This window comes from Oncorhynchus mykiss, chromosome 9, assembly GCF_013265735.2.
Source record: "Oncorhynchus mykiss isolate Arlee chromosome 9, USDA_OmykA_1.1, whole genome shotgun sequence".
Taxonomy (NCBI): Eukaryota; Metazoa; Chordata; class Actinopteri; order Salmoniformes; family Salmonidae; genus Oncorhynchus; species Oncorhynchus mykiss.
The window spans coordinates 36,932,859-36,953,413 of NC_048573.1; the positions used below are offsets into that span (position 1 = coordinate 36,932,859).

General features: G+C 42.1%; 2 protein-coding genes and 1 long non-coding RNA gene across 4 annotated transcripts; all 3 read left to right on the forward strand.

Annotated features, from left to right (window-relative positions):
* The first annotated feature begins 2,202 nt into the window (after positions 1 to 2,202).
* Positions 2,203 to 4,356, forward strand: LOC110531983. Its single transcript, XR_002474793.2, has 2 exons — positions 2,203 to 2,498; positions 3,353 to 4,356. It is a non-coding gene; the product is annotated as an uncharacterized LOC110531983 (long non-coding RNA).
* A 633-nt stretch (positions 4,357 to 4,989) lies between these two features.
* Positions 4,990 to 9,382, forward strand: adtrp1 (androgen dependent TFPI regulating protein 1). Of its 2 annotated transcripts, none has more exons than XM_021615539.2 (6): positions 4,990 to 5,372; positions 6,077 to 6,226; positions 6,355 to 6,456; positions 7,206 to 7,321; positions 7,500 to 7,672; positions 8,613 to 9,382. In XM_021615539.2, the coding sequence occupies exons 1-6, from the start codon at positions 5,337 to 5,339 to the stop codon at positions 8,636 to 8,638; spliced, it is 603 nt and encodes a 200-aa protein (XP_021471214.1). In that variant the 5' UTR covers positions 4,990 to 5,336; the 3' UTR covers positions 8,639 to 9,382. The 2 variants fall into 2 exon arrangements, with proteins under 2 accessions (XP_021471214.1, XP_021471213.1); XM_021615538.2 differs by lacking the exon at positions 4,990 to 5,372 and adding an exon at positions 5,408 to 5,822.
* On the forward strand, positions 8,651 to 20,517 carry LOC110531160 (protein tyrosine phosphatase domain-containing protein 1). Its single transcript, XM_021614398.2, has 9 exons — positions 8,651 to 8,769; positions 13,941 to 14,174; positions 14,268 to 14,348; positions 14,440 to 14,561; positions 14,661 to 14,798; positions 14,900 to 15,933; positions 16,240 to 16,434; positions 20,138 to 20,248; positions 20,348 to 20,517. The coding sequence occupies exons 1-9, from the start codon at positions 8,651 to 8,653 to the stop codon at positions 20,480 to 20,482; spliced, it is 2,169 nt and encodes a 722-aa protein (XP_021470073.1). The 3' UTR covers positions 20,483 to 20,517.
* Positions 20,518 to 20,555: the final 38 nt, after the last annotated feature.

A 20,555-nucleotide genomic window follows, 5' to 3' on the forward strand; every position in this document is an offset into this window, starting at 1 on the left:
GTATCACAATTCCAGTGGCTCAGAAGTTAACATACACTAACTTGACTGTGCCTTTAAACAGCTTCGAAAATTCCAGAAAATGTCACGGCTTTAGAAGCTTCTGATAGGATAATTTACATAATTTGAGTCAATTGGGGGTGTATCTGTGGATGTATTTCAAGGCCTACCTTCAAACTCAGTGCATCGTTGCTTGACATCGTGGGAAAATCTCAAGAAATCAGCCAAGACCTCAGACATTGTTTTTTAGACCTCCACAAGTCTGGTTCATCCTTGGGAGCAATTTCCAAATGCCTGAAGGTACCACGTTCATCTGTACAAACAATAGTACGCAAATATAAACACCACGGGACCACACAGCCGTCATACCGCTCAGGAAGGAGACGCGTTCTGTCTCCTAGAGATGAATGTACTTTGGTGCGAAAAGTGCAAATCCATCCCAGAACAACAGCAAAGGACCTTGTGAAGATGCTGGAGGAAACAGGTTCAAAAGTATCTATATCCACAGTAAAACGAGTCCTATATCGAAATAACCTGAAAGCCCGCTCAGCAAGGAAGAAGCCACTGCTCCAAAACCGCCATAAAAAAGCCAGACTACGGTTTGCAACTGCACATGGGGACAAAGATCGTACTTTTTGGAGAAATGTCCTCTGGTCTGATGAAACAAAAATAGAACTGTTTGGCCATAGAATTACCATCGTTATGTTTGGAGGAAAAAGGGGGAGGCTTGCAAGCCGAAGAACACCATCCCAACTGTGAAGCATGGGGGTGGCAGCATCATGTTGTGGGGGTGCTTTGTTGCAGGAGGGACTGGTGCACTTCACAAAATAGATGGCATCATGAGGACGTAGAATTATGTGGATATATTGAAGCAACATCTCAAGACATCAGTCGGGAAGTTAAAGCTTGGTCGCAAATGGGTCTTCCAAATGGACAATGACCCCAAGCATACTTCCAAAGTTGTGGAAAAATGGCTTAAGGACAACAAAGTCAAGGTATCGGAGTGACTGTTACAAAGCCCTGACCTCAATCCTATAGAAAATTTGTGGGTAGAATCTGAAAAAGCGTGTGTGAGCAAGGAGGCCTACAAACCTGACTCAGTTACACCAGCTCTGTCAGAAGGAATGGGCCAAAATTCACCCAACTTATTGTGGGAAGCTTGTGGAAGGCTACCCAAAACGTTTGACCCAAGTTAAACAATTTTAAGGCAATGCTACCAAACCTACTCGGAATGTGATGAAAGAAATAAAAGCTGAAATAAATTATTCTCTCTACTACTATTCTGACATTTCACATTCTTAAAATAAAGTGGTGATCCTAACTGACCTAAGACAGGGAATTCTTACTAGGATCAAATGTCAGGAATTGTGAAACTGAGTTTAAATGTATTTGGCTAAGGTGTATGTAAACTTCCGACTTCAACTGTATATATACGAAAGTGGTTTCGGCTATTTCATCCACACCTATTGCTGACAGGTGTATAAAATCAAGCCCACCGCCATGCAATCTCCATAGACAAACATTGGCAGTAGAATGGCCTTACTGAAGAGCTGTGACTTTCAACGTGGCATCGTCATATGATGTTATCTTTCCACAAGTCAGTTTGTCAAAGTTTTGCCCTTCTAAAGCTGCCCCGGTCAACTGTAAATGCTGTTACTGTGAAGTGGAAACAGTGTTCAGCTGTGCTAACATAATTGCAAAAGGGTTTTCTGATGATCAATTAGCCTTTTAAAATTATAAACTTGGATTAGCTATTCCAACGTGCCATTGGAACACAGGAGTGATGGTCGCTGATAATGGGCCTCTGTACACCTATGTAGATATTCCATTACAAATCTGCCGTTTCCAGCTACAATAGTAATTTACAACATTAACAATGTCTGCATTGTATTTCTGATCAATTTGATGTTATTTTAATGGACAAAAATATGCTTTTCTTTCAAAAACAATGATATTTCTACGGGACCCTAAACTTTTGAATGGTAGTGTATATCAAGCAACTATTTTTATATTCCACAACTATTATCAGATTAACTGTTTTTGTACAGATAAATTATCAGACTACTTTCACAAAAGTAGTGTACTGGGTCTTTACTGGTGCTGTAGTCGCGGATTTCTTTAGGTCTTTAGAGCAGGCATTTGTTTTCCTACTGCACCCCCCAAAAAAATGTTTTTAACGAATTGCAGCACCCCACCCCAAACTACTTCCCGCGGCTATGCGTGCTGGACGGTGCCTGAACCCGCCTTGTTGGTTCTTGACTGGGGTTAGCTAGCTAGAATTAGAGCCTTCTGGCTAGCCTGTAATTTATGGTTGTAATTACGTTGTGTAACAGCAAAATGTCTATGTACTTGTCATTTGGTTGTAACTAACGTTTGTTTAAATTGGCTAGCTAATGTTTTGAAGAGAACAGGCTAGCGCCCTGTAGAATCTAGACCAGAGTGGATGCCCAGATGTGAGGCTGATGCAGTGCCCAGATGAGATGAGAGCAATCTTCTACAGAGTTAAGGCAAAATCTTTCGGATTATATCTTGATTTCAATGTTAAACAAATTTGAAGATTGACATTTTTTAGCTTACTAATTGAGCTGCTTTTCCTGGGCTCTCGAGTAGCGCAGCAGTCTAAGGCGTCACTACAGACCCTGGTTTGATTCCACGAGCAGCCGTGATTTTATTTTACTAGGCAAGTCAGTTAAGAAATTCTTATTTCCAATGACGGCCTAAGAAGAGTGGGTTAACTGCTTTGTTCAGGGGCAGAACGACAGATGTTTACCTTGTCAGCTCGGAGATTCGATTTTGCAACCTTTCGGTTACTAGTCCACCTGCCTCCCCGGAGTCCCATAGGGCAGCGCACAATTGGCCCAGCGTCGTCCGGGTTGGACGTCATTGGAAATAATAATTTGTTTTTAACTGACTTGCATAGTAAAATAAAAAAAATCCTGAAATTGTCTATCAGATAAAGCTAGGTAGTTGTTGCTCTAATTAATTCAATGTTCATGAAATGAAACAGCCACAACATCATAATCAAGTAGTCAAGCATCTGAAGACCAGCCTATAGAACAATAACAACTAGCTAGCTAGTTATTGTTTTACATTGACATTTTAGTCATTTAGTGAAGTGCCTTGCTAAAGGGCACATCATATTTTTCCCCTAGTCAGCTCAGGGATTAACTAGATCTGTATTATATTCCATAGTTTTTAATCTAATTGCACTGTGTTGCTATCTGTCTCACAGTTACAGTTAATACAGTTAACTGTTAATACAGTTAACTGTTAATACAGTTAATTTGCATGAAGATTGAATTCTGTTGAATTGTCAAGTGGACTAAACTCATTAAAATAACTGTGCCTCTTTCAGATCTGCCAAACACAACTCTGTCTCTGACAGCTTCTCCCTGTGCTGACCACCGATGGATCTTACACATGAGAGCTGCCGTTGATGGACTCCTGGTCAAGCAACACAGGGAGAAAGACATCCTGAAGCGGGTGGATGGGACATACAGCTCTACCACCAGTGTCATGACTGTGTCATTAGCTGCCACAGCTAAACTAATTTACTCATGTTTATTGCACCATATAGTATGTTTTTTTTTATCCATACAAGATCTAGGGCAACTCTGCCTCAGAGTGGTTGGCTAAGCTCCTTCCTGGTTGGCCCTGTCCGTTGAACAGCACCAGTGTCTCACAACCCCTCTGTCTCAGTCACCAGTAATTATGCTGCAATAGTTTGTACCGGGGGCTAGGGTCAGCTTTTCTTATCTGGTGTACTGTGTGTTCTTAGGCATACTCTCACTAATCCCCTCCATTTGTCAACAACAGCTTCAACACATCATAGCAACATGCTTGACTGAAAATCTTTAAACATGTTTATAGACTTCAGTGGAGGCTGCTGAGGGGAGGACGGCTCATAATAATGTCTGGAATGGAGTCAATGGAATGGTATCAAATGTGATTTCCATGTGGTTGATACCATTCCATTGAATCCATTACTGTGAGCCATCCTCCCCTCAGCAGCCTCCACTGATAGACTTTATGGAGGTGATGCTGTTGCCCATCAAATTTCATATGTTATGCCAATATGTCAAAGTTCTCAATTAGGAAGATGATGTTCAGAATGACATGTTCATGACTGTTGATGTTCACAGGACTCTCCAATGCTATGTTGAACGAGCACCACAGATGAAAGCAGATAGCTTCTCTCTACCACACCTTCACCAAGTCATCCAATTTTTGCTTCATTTTCTAAAATAATTACAGAATTCATTTTGTTTCTAATAGTTTTTTTTATGCTAGATGTGAGTTTATTTAGCAGGTCTATAATGTATTGTTTTGGAATGTTATTAAATATATACTCAGTCACAAGTCATTGCTTTTTTAAATATTTGCTACTTTGTAGATGCTGAAACAGTCATTAGTTTTGGGCTAAGACTATTATCTGTAAATGTCTACAACCCTTTTTAAAAAGTTCAGTGAAATGATTTGTTTTGCTACTGTCTGGTGAGGAAGTGGGCAATATGTAATCAGTTTATGGATGTATAAATGGAGGGCATCTGTAAAAGACATGGACAACGCCAGGGAATAAGCAGGTAAATGTAGAGGCTGTCAATGACGAACGATGCAGAGAAATAACATTCCTTAGGATAACAGATATTAGATACGTTTGTGTGTGTGTATATATATGCCCACGTGTACAAGCCAGGTCCATACAGAAATGGTTTGTCGAGATCGGTGTAGAACTTTACTGGCCTGCACAGAGCCCTGACCTCAACCCCATCGAACACCTTTGGTATGAATTGGAATGCCAACTGCGAGCCGAGCCTAATCGCCCAACATCAGTGCCCGGCCTAACTGGCTGAATTGAAGCAAGTCCCCGCAGCAAAGTTGGTTATAGCAGCAAAGTCCGTGACTTTGGAATGAGAAATTCGACGAGCAGGAGTCCACATACTTTTGGTCGTGTAGCGTATGTTAGCTGGGCGTGGCTATCTAGCTATTTTCAAAACAATGGACCAACTTGATCAATGAGATCCCAGCTTGCTACTGTAGATAGCATAGCCTAACCAAATATAAACCTTTTAGAAAACAATTTTGTAAAATACTGTTAGCTTCAACTAACATAACAAGTACATAGACCTATTTCCCTGTAAAACAACGTTAGATCCAGTCTATGATATTAGCCAGAAGGCTCTGATGCAACTATGTTGAAACACTCGTTTTAAAAAATTGCTAAAATGTTTTCCAGAAGCGTATTGCTGTAGCTTTTAAATCCTGTGAATGTAATTTAGCAATTTTAACGAAATCTCCTGTTGGCTACCTGACATCGCACCCGAAACGGCTTCCCCAGTATGAAGAGCGGTTGGAGCGTGGAATGTGCATTGAGGGTAGTGCGTCCTTCTCTTTAGTCCTTATAATTCGAATGATTGCTCAGAAAACCAAGGTGTTTTAATCGGCGTATGCCTTGCGATTACTAAAATAAGCAGAGTAAGGTGTTTACATGGCTAATTACATACTCGGCCTTCTGCCATAATCCGTTTAATATCGAGTGTTTTGTGAATCGTTTCATGAACATTGTGCAGTACTGTACTCGGCCTCTAGGGTGTGCCATTGATTCACATTAGGTCCGTAGGCGCACACTGCGTCCATACGGAGACTCAGGAGCTGTCAAAATGGCTACGACTATGTCATGGGCATCATATCTCCTTATTCATTTAGTAATATTTTCATGGTATGTCTTTACGTTATCGGCGAATTGCTCATTGAAAAGCACAGAGATACATCCAGGAGCCAGAACATTTGGAGGCCGCTGGAAATATCTGACTTTCCTCAATCTGGTAAATGTGCTTGGTTGTTGACATCGAGGGCGACGCAAACGAAATGTCATTGGAATGAATGGGACATGTACAGTAGTAGGCAAAAAACGACAGCGTATGTTAGAAATCGGTTCCACATCCTCGTCTGCATTTACATCCCTTTTGATCTTCCTGTGGCTTCAAGACATGTTAGACTGATTAATTCACTGCTTTATTTGTATAGCTAGCCATAGTGTTCAGAGTGGCCTAACCATCACTGAATCATTATTCCACAGGTTTTGCAGACCGTATTCTTCGGACTCGTTGTTTTGATTGACATCATCCACCTGATATTGCCATCCAAAAGTTTGAAGTGTGGTGTACCGCTCCTCCTAGTGAAATTAAGAGACACCATTTTCACTATTTTGGCGTTTCCTATTGGGACAGTAAGTGCCTTTTTTTTTCTACATGTTATGTATTTATATTTTCTGTTCGCGCATAAGCTACCTTTATTACTGATAACTTGCTTTGTATTGGACAAAATATAACCCCTTTCCTCTTCTGTTCTCCCCAGTTTGTGTTCTTGTCCTTCTGGTCGATATATCACTATGACAGAGAGATGGTCTATCCTAAGTTTCTAGATGACATTATTCCTAGCTGGCTGAACCATGCTCTGGTAAGCACACAATCATTTGCACGTGCTGGACTTTGTACTAAAGTGATCCCAATGTATTCATTTAAAGATGGGGCTTCATCCAATTGGCAGTGCTGCTCAGCCTGGCTTTGTATCACATTGCTCTTGCTAGAAATTTGCTAGAAATGTCTTGCTAGAAATTCAAGGGAAGAGTTTTTTTATAGGATCATACTCAGATTCACATAGCTTTGTCTCCTATTATCATTATATTATGGTTGCATTGTAAATGAATTTATGTAGCCAGTCACACAGCAATTTGGTGTTCCCAATATTTTAACCAACTGAGCCCAATTTAGAGCTACATTAGTAATCTGTCAGTGCATAATGGACACTCCTCTCACTCTTTCTGGCCTCTTTCTCCACTACACCTATACAGTACATACTTAGCCAGTTTTACAAGTTGACAGTAGAATACTTTGTCAGAACTGGTTTTAACCAGTTGCGAGCTGTAAAACAGTCTAGCAGACACTCTCTGTAGATGTTTCACAACAACGATTACACAATAGCCGGACCTCTTTCTCCATTTCTCCAGTCTATCTCGTTGTTTCTTAATCTGTTCCAGGAGGTGCATTGGTTTTGTACTGGCCCAACACTAACATGTCATACCCTTGTTTATGTGGCCACAATGCATTATCACATGCAATGGTCTACACATTTGTTACACATGGGGCTATGATGATAGGGTTGTCTTATGTCATTCTTCAATTGGCATGTCTTTTCCCTCTTTGCAGCACACTATCATCCTGCCCCTGGCTCTGCTGCAGATGTATATTCAGCCTCATCGATATGGCAGCAAGATGAGAGGCATCCTAGGTCTGGCCTTCTTTTCTGCTGTATATCTGGGATGGTAAGCAGAATTCAACCAATCATATTGTTAAGTTGTTGTGGTTTGATGAAACATTTTCCGTTTCTTCAAGTCTTCTTTGTCTCGCTCACTCCTCCCCTCTCCTTTCCTTGACTGAATGTTATGATACTTTGACAACGTTTAGAAAATCTCCTAGAACAATCCTCCATCCCCATCATAGGGTTCTGTGGGTGCACCATGCGGCTGGTATCTGGGTCTACCCCATCATGGAGCGCCTGAGTCCCGTGGGCCTGGTTATATTCCTGGGGGTGGCTTGCATCACCCTGGCCCCCCTCTACCTGCTGGGGGAGAAACTCAACCACAAAATCTGGAGGAGCACTGCGGGATCTGCAGGTGGGACCGCTCTCATACTTTATGACAGGGAATAAACCGCACACCGTTCAGATGCCCCCACCATTTTAAAGTAGCAGTGTCTCTCTTCTAGAGTGCCACAAGGCTTATGAATTTGATTTGGCAGTTTGTCAGAGAAGTTTACCTTTGGTGTGTTAGTTAAGCAATAATATACAAGGCCATGTGTTAAGACATGGTTATGGGTGTGTTATTACTTTTATAAAATGGGTTACCAGCATTAAAAAGCAATATTCTTTCCCAAAGCATACATTTTTCAACTAAACGTGATGCTACATTCACTAACACTGGTTGTCAAGTGCAATTTTAGGCGTTCTCTAGTCGTTAGTTATTCGTATTGACTGACATGTCAAGGAAAACCACCCAGAACTTTGCAGGTTGCTATGGCAAAAAAAAAAAATTTTGCTCTGTTTTTCCCCCTTGCTAGCTAGCCATCTACACAGTTAACACCATCACTTTAGGCTGAAGCTGTAAAGACGGGCAAACTAGCTGCGTTTTGTTTTACCTGTTTTTTGATTGACATTACTTTGTATCTATAAAAAAATCATGCTGATTCATGATTTTGACTGGTTGAAAAAAGCTGCCTGTCTGACTTGTCCCGACTCGTCCTTTATTATGGGATACAATGAAGATCGACTTTTAATATTGCAACAATGCTACAAGTGTTGGAGATAATGTCTAGATGCTTTTTACAGTGGAGATCAAGTTTATGAATTGCATGGGAGGGCAGATGACGATGGATCTGTCAAAGTAGTAGCAGTGCGTTGCTAAGTAACGACAAACAATGGCACTTTTTATGAATGTACTGGGCATGTGTATGTTTTCTATATCATGGGCAGGATAGACTCTAACACTGAGAATTCCAAACCAACCTTTGAATAATTGTTAATGAACTACTACTACTCTCTTTCGCTCTCTTTAAAAGGACCTCAGAAGAAAAAGAAGAAGTAAGCATGTGCTGGCATGAGTGCCACAGAGGGGACCAGAGAGGCCTATATGATGATATCACACGAGGACAGACAGACAGGACACAGCACCCCCAGCACTGATTACCTCAACCAGAAGAGACTGGTGGATCTCTTGTTGGAGGTAGAAGTTGCCCCGAACCACAGATCTAGAATCAGATTACCTTATCCTCAGTCCTCATTTTAACCATTAAGATGAAAAAAAGTGTATTATTCTGATCCTATATCAGCAGTTAGAGGCAACCTGTGCCTGCTCTGTATCGCTCGGGCAGATCTCAGGCAGTGGGCATAATGTGCTTCTATGGTCAAGCCAAATTATTTTAAGATTAAATTCAATACTTAGACTTAATTTACTCCACAAGGGGATATTGTGCTACTTGTCACAGTGAGATAACAGCTCAATATAAAACTTAATATTAAGTTGATCCTTATTGGTTGTGTTAACCCAATTGTTCTCTCACCATCCGTGAAGTAGACTTGCACTGACAGTAGAATAATACTTTAGCATATGCAACTCTTAGTGATCTCTCTCATTTTGTGATGCTATTTCCTTTATCATGATACTGTTTCACTTGATACTGTACTGTTGGTTGTGAAAGGGACAGTCCCTTATGTGCACTTGCTAGCTTACCCTTTGAATTCATGCGTATATGCTCACTTTTAGAACACAAAGTCCTTATGTAATTTGGAGAGAAATAAGATGAAGATAATTAAAATATTTGAAAAATAACACATTGATGTCACTCCCTTTTTATTAGGTGAAATATTCCACACATTGCAATCTGAGCTGCTTTATGATTCATTATATGGGGCGGCAGGGTAGCCTAGTGGTTAGAGCGTTGGACTAGTAACCGGAAGGTTGCGAGTTCAAATCCCTGTCGTTCTGCCCCTGAACAGGCAGTTAACCCAGTGTTCCTAGGCCGTCATTGTAAATATTAACTGACTTGCCTGGTTAAAAAAATATATATATTATACCGCGCTGGAATCTTTGCCCATCACTGCCATTTGTAGCCAGGTGATGGAGCCATCAGGTCAACATTTTCTCCTCTACAGGCAATCAGGGTAAACCTTGTCTCTGGCAAATATCCCCACTCCTAGGGTATCGGAGGGTAGAATGGAGCTACTACCATTTTGTTTTAAGTAAGTACAGCCTTGTTCACACTGCAGGCCTTAATGCTCATCAGTTTTGAAATCTGTTTTGGACTACTGACTGTCCAAACATCAAGTTGCAAGTGACCAAATCGGATTTGTGTGTTCAGACAGCAGTCATTTGCTGACATGTCTACGCTAGTTGTAACGACAGGTGTGTGCGCAGTGTTGTAGGCTGATTGGTGGTGGTCCACATCCTTTCTATCACTCAGAAGTTATGTAGCAAGCGAAGGAGACAACAATGCCTGACGTTTTCCAGTTGCATAGAATTTTCTAAATCATAGTGCAATAACACTTTTAAAGGATAAGATTATCCAAATTTCCCAAAAAATCCTGTTTGGCTAGCCACAGCAGTCAACTAGTGAGCTACGTAGCTGTTTTAGCTTTTCTAGCACATTCACTAATTTGTTTGCAAACAAATAACAAGCTAGTTAGCTACCACATGTTATTGTACAACTGTCAACCGTGTAGCTAGCAAGATACAAGATATACCAAATAACAGTCTAAAAACCACTTGAGGGCAAATAAATCAGATTTGACCCTTCAGACAAGTCACATGACCAGGAATCTGATTTCAAACCACCTACGAAGGTGGTTTGAAATGTGGCTTGAAATATCAGAGTCCATGTGATTTTTAGCTGTTCAGACTGCAGGAAAAAGAACAGATTCAAATCGGATATACAAATAAATAGGATGAGTCACTTCAAACTGCCAATGTGAACATGGCTTTTAGTAGTCTTCTCTGAGCCAGACTGGCCCATAGGAAAGGTTCCTGTTTATGTAACGCTAGGCAGCTTGATGTACAAGTTTACCACCTGGACAGGGCGCTGGTGTGTCGCAGGGCCTTAATGGGGCATCATTTTGATAATCTTTGGTATGACTCAACCGGGGATTGATTCCCCATCCATCTAAGGGTGGACACTAACCACGAGGTGACTAAGCTGGTATTACCATTTTGTTTACCTACCAAAACAGGTCTATATGAAGTGTCTAGCGGTGGGGACTATAAGTTGTTTATAGATGTTAATTTAGTTAGTGTCTATCCCTGGGCAGCTGTGATCTCACTCATCAGGCCAGGGTAATCTTCTCAACAGCATTCTCTCACCCAGAGGTCATGTATCACCCTCTTTATGTAAGACTGTAAGACTCCTACACAATTAGATATCTGTACAAAATAGTGTGCAACTAAGCAGAAAAGTAGTGGTATTTGGTCACACTTTAAATTAGGTGATGTGTAATGGCACAGACCTGCACAATGGTGCATTGTGTCCCCAGAGGATCCAACAAGACTGAAATACTAAGCTTAGATATTAACTAAGATCCTTCTCATCAATTGAGCCCCCTGATCCTGTCACACATTCATGAATCATCTGTTGTGAAAGCCATTGCTGGCAACACGTTCTACCATACCAGAAGGTTCTACTTTACCAGAGGGATGTCAAGGAAACCTGAGGTAACGCTTTCTCTTCCAATTAAGAAGACCCAATTACCATTAATTGTGGAGTCGTTAAAGAGTGGCCAAAGATAAATCAGCGTCATATCTTTTACTTCTTTCCTTCTTAGTGGATGTATACATAATCAGCTTTCACGTACCTCAGGTAATCCAATCAGGAGCTAACTTGACAGTGCTTCCTATGTCATTCAGGCTACTCTGCAGTATCTGAGACTGGATGTCACAGTTAATGATAGCTGCTTCAGTTAGGTTGTTTTTTGTATATATATATATATATATATATATATATACAGTACAGCATAGCACCCTGTGATTCCATGAGATTACAATTCATATTTTGGTATTGTAGTGGGGAGCATTTTACATACAATCTTTTCCATATAGTGGACGAGCAAAAAGAGACAGAACAATGGTCAATCAGTACTTTTATACCATTTGACCATCTGTTTCTACTTGAAATCAGTTGTTGACCAACCACAGACCAAATCAGAAGTAATACAACTATGATAGCCAATCAGTCAAACCAGCTAACATTCTCTAGGAAGGGGGTCACACCTTAGTGTGATGGCCTGAGAGGGAAATCTGAGTACACTAGAGGTTTACTCTGAACAGAATACAGATGGCCACAGACATACAGCATATTAAACCTCACATATCCATATAGATGACATCAAAGTTCTCAGAATAACACTATTGCACCCATGTTTGGTATCTAACACACATTGCAGTAGTCAGTCCTCTGGATACTGTAAGGCAGAGAGGAATTTTGTCCTCTCAATGGGGAAAGGGATGACTGGCCCCTATAAAATAACCATTTGTATTGTTTGGGGAATTTATCCATTTGGACCGAGGTGAAATTGAATGTATTGATTTCTGATCACATGATATCCCTAGCTGATTGATCCGGAGCCAGTAATGACATGTCAAACAAATAGTATCTCATTGTGGTTATCAACTGAAGGGAGTTCAAACAGATGGTCAGAGATGATCAGTAATTTTTGCTCTACTGTGAGGTGAAGTGGCCACGGGGGCCTTTGCCTCTTGAGCCTACTTTTACAGCAATGAGATTAGTGGGTTAATCCGGAGGGAGGAGTCAGGAATGGATCTAGGTGCAGTGCATGTCTAATGAATAAGGAGTGAGGAGGAGCATCCAATGAGGTGTGTTACCATTCAGAGCCATGCTCCAGATGAACCTACACCTCTGATGGTCCTCCTTTCTCTGACACCTCACAGTGGAGGCCAGGCCAGGGTACTGTATTCCTATGGCTGAAGCAAAATGCCTGTTCCTGGTGAACATAAAGGATGAAGTGGATGGTGTTGTTGCCACACCCCTAATTTACAAAGATAATTTGGACTGAATTAACTGAAGACCCGAGGTGGTGCAGGACTACCAAAACTGAGAAAGAAAGCATTTGAGGACATTGCTGTGTCAGTGGTCCAACGTGGGAAAGTGGAGTAGTTTTATGTTGATGTCTGAAGATGCTGACGATCACTAGCTCCACAATCTTTTTGCTTCAGGTAAACATGCTGAGGATACCTTATTGGGAGGTTGCTGTGTTCCAATTCCTAAATGGATTATTACATTATGGATTATAATGGTTGATGTCACCTAGGTCATCATGGATTTTCATCTTTGACAGCTGACGCTGCTCTCTGATTATGTGTGTACACTGTAAAAAAACACGTTTTTACAGTAAGTTACTGGCAGACAGTTATCTGTAAATTACTGTAAAAAAAAGTACAGTATGTTACCGTAAATTCCAAATAAACCTTGGTTTAACAGTACATTACTGTAAAGAAGTGCTTTCTTTGGAATTTACAGTAACATACAGTACTTGTTTTTACAGTAACTTACAGGTAGGTAACTGCTTCCAGTATGTTTTTTACCATATAGCCTCGTAAACTGATCAATATAAGGACCTACCACACTATTTCACTATTATGAAATGTAAATTAGGTTTTATCTTAGACTAACGTGAGTGTGTGTTCCAAGGCACTGCCATGGCAGTGGAGGTCTGCTTGATTATTCAGTCATACAACACTCCACCCTCAGACAAGCAGTGGAGTCCCCTACCCCCTCATGGAGTCAGGTATTGATATACTATATCATTACTCACATTTCTAACATAAAGGATCATGTAGTACCGTTAACTAATATGATTTATCAATCTATTTGAAGAGTTTCAACAGGGTGTTGCGTTGCTATTTTTATTGTAATACTGTTAAGCCTGGTGGTGTGTGCCAGATGACAGATTAGCTTGCTGTAGATGGCACACTCCCTGCTGAACACCTCATAGTTAAGCTTGACACTACTTCTTTACATTGGGAACATCTCATAGTTAAGCTTGACACTACTTCTTTACATCAAGAACACCTCATAGTTAAGCTTGACACTACTTCTTTACATTAGGAACACCTCAGTTAAGCTTGACACTACTTCTTTACATTAGGAACATCTCATAGTTAAGCTTGACACCACTTCTTTACAATGTGCTAATCACAGATATTGTCACTACAGTTTGTTTCTGTAAGAAGACACACTAGTGTACGCTTTATTACATTGATTGGGCTCCACTAGTCAAACTTACATGTATGGCGGTCCATTGAAGTATCAGTTCTTTCCAGACTGCAACATAAAATATAATTCTGAATGTAAACTGCTGAGGTCCGTTGGTTGAAATGACAGAGGACATTGTTTTACAACACCCCTCCTGTCTCCTTTTAAACCCTCCAACCCTCCATGCGTACCCCCAGTCAGGACACCCCAGTCGAAGTACACGTTGGTGGGGGAGGTGATACGTCACGTCATCCCTGGAGCCACACAATGCTCCATAGGGTGTGGAGGTCAGAACTGCAAGTATGAGAACCCTGACCGCTGGAGCAAGGACAAGCAAGCCATCAAAGGCCTTTACTCCTCCTGGTAGGAATCAGAAAGGCTCTATAAAAATGTGTATGTTGAATGTAAGTGGATTATACCTGTAAGTTTAATGCAGAAACATGTCTTTCCTTTCAGGGTCACGGAAAACCTACTTGCCATGGCCAGACCATCTACTGTATTAATAGAAAAGTACAACATTATTGACCAATTTAAAAGGTAACACTATAAGTCAATTCAATGCTCCTAGTATAGATCAAATAACTAAATTGATGTGTTATTAATTGTGTGTGTGTATGCGTGTGTGTAGATGTGGCCTGAAGACAGTGATAAACCTGCAGAGACCAGGGGAACACGCCAGCTGTGGTCCCAATGCACTGGAATCAGAGAGTGGATTCTCCTACCAACCTGAGGTCTTCATGGAGAACAACAGTAAGTCTATGACCATTCCTCTACAATGAGAAAAACTGAAGGGGGCCAATGCAAATTTACTGTGTGAATGGTTGAATAATGACTGTCCTTATATTCCAGTATATTTCTACAACTTTGGTTGGAATGACTATGGGGTGGCCTCCCTCGCATCCATCCTGGACATGGTGAAGGTCATGTCCTTTGCGATGCAGGAGGGGAAGATGGCTGTCCACTGTCATGCTGGTCTGGGAAGAACAGGTAATGTATAGGACAAAAAAGTTGTATTATTAATCAAATGATTATGTTTTGTGGTCACGACTGACCCTCTCGCTAATGGTTTTGCCACTGTCTTCCATCAGGTGTGTTGTTAGCGTGTTACCTGGTCTTCGCCACCAGGATGACCGCTGACCAGGCCATCGTGTTTGTACGTTCCAAACGACCCAACTCCATCCAGACCAGAGGTCAGCTGTATTGCGTGCGGGAGTTTGCCCAGTTCCTGGTCCCTGTCAGGAGTATTTTCTCCTGCGCTGAGCCCAGGACTAACCCCATCACCCTGTCCCAGTTCCTGACCCGCCAGGGACACATGCTGCATGGCTATGAGCGCCGGGAGCTCAGGCACCTGCCTAAGATCATCCAGGTGATCTGCAAGCTGCTGCTGGACATCGCTGAGAACCGGCAGGTCATCGAGGAGGACATGCTGGACATCCATGACATGACGGCCGAGGAGGAGATGGAGTTTGAGCGTTATCGCGACTTTGGATTCACCAAGGGAAGCTTCGGGGGAGGCGGCCTCGGAGGGCAGCCCCGCTTACCGGGACCCCCAACCAAACCCCGGCATGCCAACGAACCGCCCCTGTTCTACCACCGCAAGAGCCTGAGCTACAGCGAGTCGGACCTGCGAAGGCTGGGCTCTGAGCTGAACCTGCCGACCCTACCTCTCTCCAACTCGCTGTCCGCTTGCAACATGTCTGTGGCCTGTTCTCCCTCCCTAAACTCCCTGCCTAGGACCCCGGCCACAGGCAGCTCCATGGGGCCCAGGCAAATAACCACCACCTACGGCTCCCAAGATGGATCCCTCTGGGAGCAGAAGAGCCTCGCGGAGGGATCACCGCTCCTAAAGAAGACACAGAAAGCCTGCCAGCGCAGCGAGTCCGAGTGCAACCCCGAGAAGAAAGGGTATAGCAGCATGTTGTTTAGGTGGAAGGAGGAGCAGAGGGACAAGTTAGCGAACAATGGTGATGTGTCTCAGATAGAGGAGTCAGAGGTGCCCTTCATCACCATCCAGACAGAGTTGTCCAAGGAGGCCAGGCGGCTGCTGGTGGCCCAGGCCCTGGCTGTGGATCTGGAGCAGGATGGAGAGGAGGAGCACAGGGAGAGACTACAAGCCTGGCAGGTACGAACTTCATATTCTACACCATTGTTATTAAAATACTGTATCTACCTTTTGGAATACTGTACATACAATATTATATATTGAAACAGTCTAGTCAGACGTGTGGTGGTAGTAATAGAATAGCATAGCACAATTGACGAATCCTGTTTACCTGAACAGTATCTGACAACTACGTTTGTACATAAAGGAAATTCACAGAGGTTTGACTTTCCATTTTTAATACTGGAGTGGCATTAGACTGTTAGCTCCACTACACCTGATGTGGGGTTTGGTGACACTGATTGTGTATTCTGTGTGTTTTTGCAGTCAGAGTTGAACATGGGAGGGGCATGGGAGAGGCTGTGTACATTGGAGAAGGACCCGTTTGTGCTGTCTGGGCTGATGTGGACCTGGCTGGAGCAGCTGAAGGAGCCAGTCATCTCCATCAAGGATATACAGAATCTGGACCATAACAACATTGACCCTGCAAACCCAGAGGCTGTCTTCAAACCACTGGACCAGGTCAGCAAGCACTTACTGTAGGCCATTACATTTACAGTACCAGTCAAAAGTTTGGACACATACTCATTAAAGGGTTTTTCTTTATTTATATTTTCTACATTGTAGAATAATAGTAAATACATAAACTATGAAATAATACATATTGAATCATGTAGTAACCAAAAAATGTGTTAAACAAATCAAAATATATTTTAAATTTGAGATTTTTCAAAAAAACACCCTTTGCCTTGATGACAGCTTTGCACACTTTTGGCATTCTCTCAACCAGCTTTGTGAGATAGTCACCTGGAATGCATTTCAATTAACAGGTGTGCCTTGTTAAAAGTTAATTTGTGGAATTTCTTTCCTTCCTAATGCATTTAAGCCAATCAGTTGTGTTGTGACAAGGTACAGTGCCTTGCGAAAGTATTCGGCCCCCTTGAACTTTGCGACCTTTTGCCACATTTCAGGCTTCAAACATAAAGATATAAAACTGTATTTTTTTGTGAAGAATCAACAACAAGTGGGACACAATCATGAAGTGGAACGACATTTATTGGATATTTCAAACTTTTTTAACAAATCAAAAACTGAAAAATTGGGCGTGCAAAATTATTCAGCCCCCTTAAGTTAATACGTTGTAGCGCCACCTTTTGCTGCGATTACAGCTGCAAGTTGCTTGGGGTATGTCTCTATCAGTTTTGCACATCGAGAGACTGAATTTTTTTCCCATTCCTCCTTGCAAAACAGCTCGAGGTTGGAGGTGAGGTTGGATGGAGAGCATTTGTGAACAGCAGTTTTCAGTTCTTTCCACAGATTCTTGATTGGATTCAGGTCTGGACTTTGACTTGGCCATTCTAACACCCGGATATGTTTATTTTTGAACCATTCCATTGTAGATTTTGCTTTATGTTTTGGATCATTGTCTTGTTGGAAGACAAATCTCCGTCCCAGTCTCAGGTCTTTTGCAGACTCCATCAGGTTTTCTTCCAGAATGGTCCTGTATTTGGCTCCATCCATCTTCCCATCAATTTTAACCATCTTCCCTGTCCCTGCTGAAGAAAAGCAGGCCCAAACCATGATGCTGCCACCACCATGTTTGACAGTGGGGATGGTGTGTTCAGCTGTGTTGCTTTTACGCCAAACATAACGTTTTGCATTGTTGCCAAAAAGTTCAATTTTGGTTTCATCTGACCAGAGCACCTTCTTCCACATGTTTGGTGTGTCTCCCAGGTGGCTTGTGGCAAACTTTAAACAATACTTTTTATGGATATCTTTAAGAAATGGCTTTCTTCTTGCCACTCTTCCATAAAGGCCAGATTTGTGCAATATATGACTGATTGTTGTCCTATGGACAGAGTCTCCCACCTCAGCTGTAGATCTATGCAGTTCATCCAGAGTGATCATGGGCCTCTTGGCTGCATCTCTGATCAGTCTTCTCCTTGTATGAGCTGAAAGTTTAGAGGGACGGCCAGGTCTTGGTAGATTTGCAGTGGTCTGATACTCCTTCCATTTCAATATTATCGCTTGCACAGTGCTCCTTGGGATGTTTAAAGCTTGGGAAATCTTTTTGTATCCAAATCCGGCTTTAAACTTCTTCACAACAGTATCTTGGACCTGCCTGGTGTGTTCCTTGTTCTTCATGATGCTCTCTGCGCTTTTAACGGACCTCTGAGACTATCACAGTGCAGGTGCATTTATACGGAGACTTGATTACACACAGGTGGATTGTATTTATCATCATTAGTCATTTAGGTCAACATTGGATCATTCAGAGATCCTCACTGAACTTCTGGAGAGAGTTTGCTGCACTGAAAGTAAAGGGGCTGAATAATTTTGCACGCCCAATTTTTCAGTTTTTGATTTGTTAAAAAAGTTTGAAATATCCAATAAATGTCGTTCCACTTCATGATTGTGTCCCACTTGTTGTTGATTCTTCACAAAAAAATACAGTTTAATATCTTTATGTTTGAAGCCTGAAATGTGGCAAAAGGTCGCAAAGTTCAAGGGGGCCGAATATTTTCGCAAGGCACTGTAGGAGTGGTATACAGAAGATAGCCCTATTTGATAAAAGACCAAGTCCATATTATGGCAAGAACAGCTCAAATAAGGAAAGAGAAATGACAGTCCATCATTACTTTAAGACATGACGGTCAGTCAATACGGAACATTTCAAAAACTTTGAATTGTTCTTCAAGTGCAGTCGCAAAAACCATCAAGCTCTATGATGAAACTGGCTCTCATGAGGACCGCCACAGGAAAGGAAGACCCAGAGTTATCTTTGCTGCAGAGGATACGTTCATTAGAGTTAACTGCACCTCAGATTGCAGCCCAAATAAATGCTACAGAGTTCAAGTAACAGATACATCTCAACATCAACTGTTCAGAGTAGACTGTGTGAATCAGGCCTTCATGGTCGAATTGCTGCAAAGAAACCACTACTAAAGGATACCAATTAGAAGAAAAGACTTGCTTAGGCCAAGAAACACGAGCAATGTACATCTGTCCTTTGTTCTGAGGAGTCCAAATTTGAGATTTTTGGTTCCAACCACCGTGTCTTTGTGAGATGCACAGTAGGTGAACGGATGATCTCTACATGTGTGGTTCCCACCCTGAAGCATGGAGGAGGAGGTGTGATAGTGTGGGGATTGCTTTGCTGGTGACACTGTCAATGATTTATTTAGAATTCAAGGCACAGTTAACCAGCATGGCTACCACTGCATTCTGCAGCGATACGCCATCCCATCTGGTTTGCGCTTAGTGGGACAATCATTTGTTTTTCAACAGGACAATGACCCAAAACACCTCCAGGCTGTATAAGGGCTATTTGACCAAGGAGGAGAGTGATGGAGTGCTGTATCAGAAGACTGATATGCTCAGCACATGTGGGAACTCCTTCAAGACTCTTGGAAAAGCATTCCTCGTGAAGCTGGTTGAGAGAATGCCAAGAGTGTGCAAAGCTGTCATCAAGGCAAAGGGAGGCTACTTTGAAGAATCTAAAATATGAACTATTTTCATTTGTTTAACACTTTTTTGGTTACTACATGATTCCATAAGGGTTATTTCATAGTTTGATGTCTTCACTATTATTATACAGTACATCGTAGAAAGTAGTACAAATAAAGAAAAACCCTAGAATGAGTAGGGGTGTCCAAACTTTGACTGGCACTGTACATTTGTCATTTAGCAGACACTTATCTAGAGTGACTTACAGTAGAGTTCATACATTTTCATATTTGTTCGTACCGGTCCCCCAACGCCAGGGTTCCCACAACCCTGGCGTTGCAAGTGCCATGCTCTACCAACTGAGCCACACCAGGGCTTCTCACTCTGGACCCAATCATACTGTACATGACAGATTTACTAAAGAAAACTTGGAATAGCTCCATACTGTATGAAACTAATTTCTACTGACTACTTCTGTTCAGTTAACCAACTCATTTGGGGTGGCAGTAGCCTAGAGGTTAGAGAAGCCGACCAGCAGCTGGAAGGTTGCTGGTACAAGCCTTGGGCCAGGCAACACAAAATGGGAATGGAACTGGCAGCTAAAAAGGGTGCTGGTCTTTGATTCCATGTACGATCTCCTGCAAGGCACGTAATGCCCACAGTTGCTCTTCGTCCAAGGATGTGTGTATCTGGGGGTGTTGTGAAAGGCAGAAGACACATTTTAGTTCTAACCAATGGACAATTAAAGTTGTATTCTATTCAACCACATCCCCTCCAGGCTCCCAGGGAGATGTTAGTGTGCATTCTGGACTGTATGGCTCATGTTCTCACAATTCCAGAGGAGGTGGAGGCTGCTTTCCTGGAGCGCACCATCAAGGCTTTCACAAAGGTAAAACACTAGATGATGTAGGGTTCTCCTTTTTAACCACGGCACTGTTATAAAAACAAAATATTCAATGGGTTTCTCAACCGTTCTGACTCTCCACAGATGGGAAAAGGCTCAGCGGTGTATCCGGACATGACAGAGATCCTTAGGCTGGTCCTACACGACATGAGGTTTATAGCCATAGAGGAGGATGAGGTACCAGATATGGCACCCATTCCTACTGTACTGATCCCATAAACCTTCTGTATTCTGTTCCAGACCATCCCTTGCTATACTAAAACATATGTTGTGCCTTCCTGCGCAGTTTGGA

Excerpts from the sequence above, each read along its gene's own strand:
- adtrp1 (XM_021615538.2), top strand. The coding sequence starts at position 5,658 with ATGGCTACGACTATGTCATGGGCATCATATCTCCTTATTCATTTAGTA. Across the intron at positions 6,227-6,354 it reads TGGCGTTTCCTATTGGGACA|TTTGTGTTCTTGTCCTTCTG; the intron begins GTAAGTGCCTTT and ends TGTTCTCCCCAG. Across the intron at positions 7,322-7,499 it reads TCTGCTGTATATCTGGGATG|GGTTCTGTGGGTGCACCATG; the intron begins GTAAGCAGAATT and ends TCCCCATCATAG.
- LOC110531160 (XM_021614398.2), top strand. The coding sequence starts at position 8,651 with ATGAGTGCCACAGAGGGGACCAGAGAGGCCTATATGATGATATCACAC. Across the intron at positions 8,770-13,940 it reads AAGAGACTGGTGGATCTCTT|AGGACATTGTTTTACAACAC; the intron begins GTTGGAGGTAGA and ends TTGAAATGACAG. Across the intron at positions 20,249-20,347 it reads CCATCAAGGCTTTCACAAAG|ATGGGAAAAGGCTCAGCGGT; the intron begins GTAAAACACTAG and ends GACTCTCCACAG.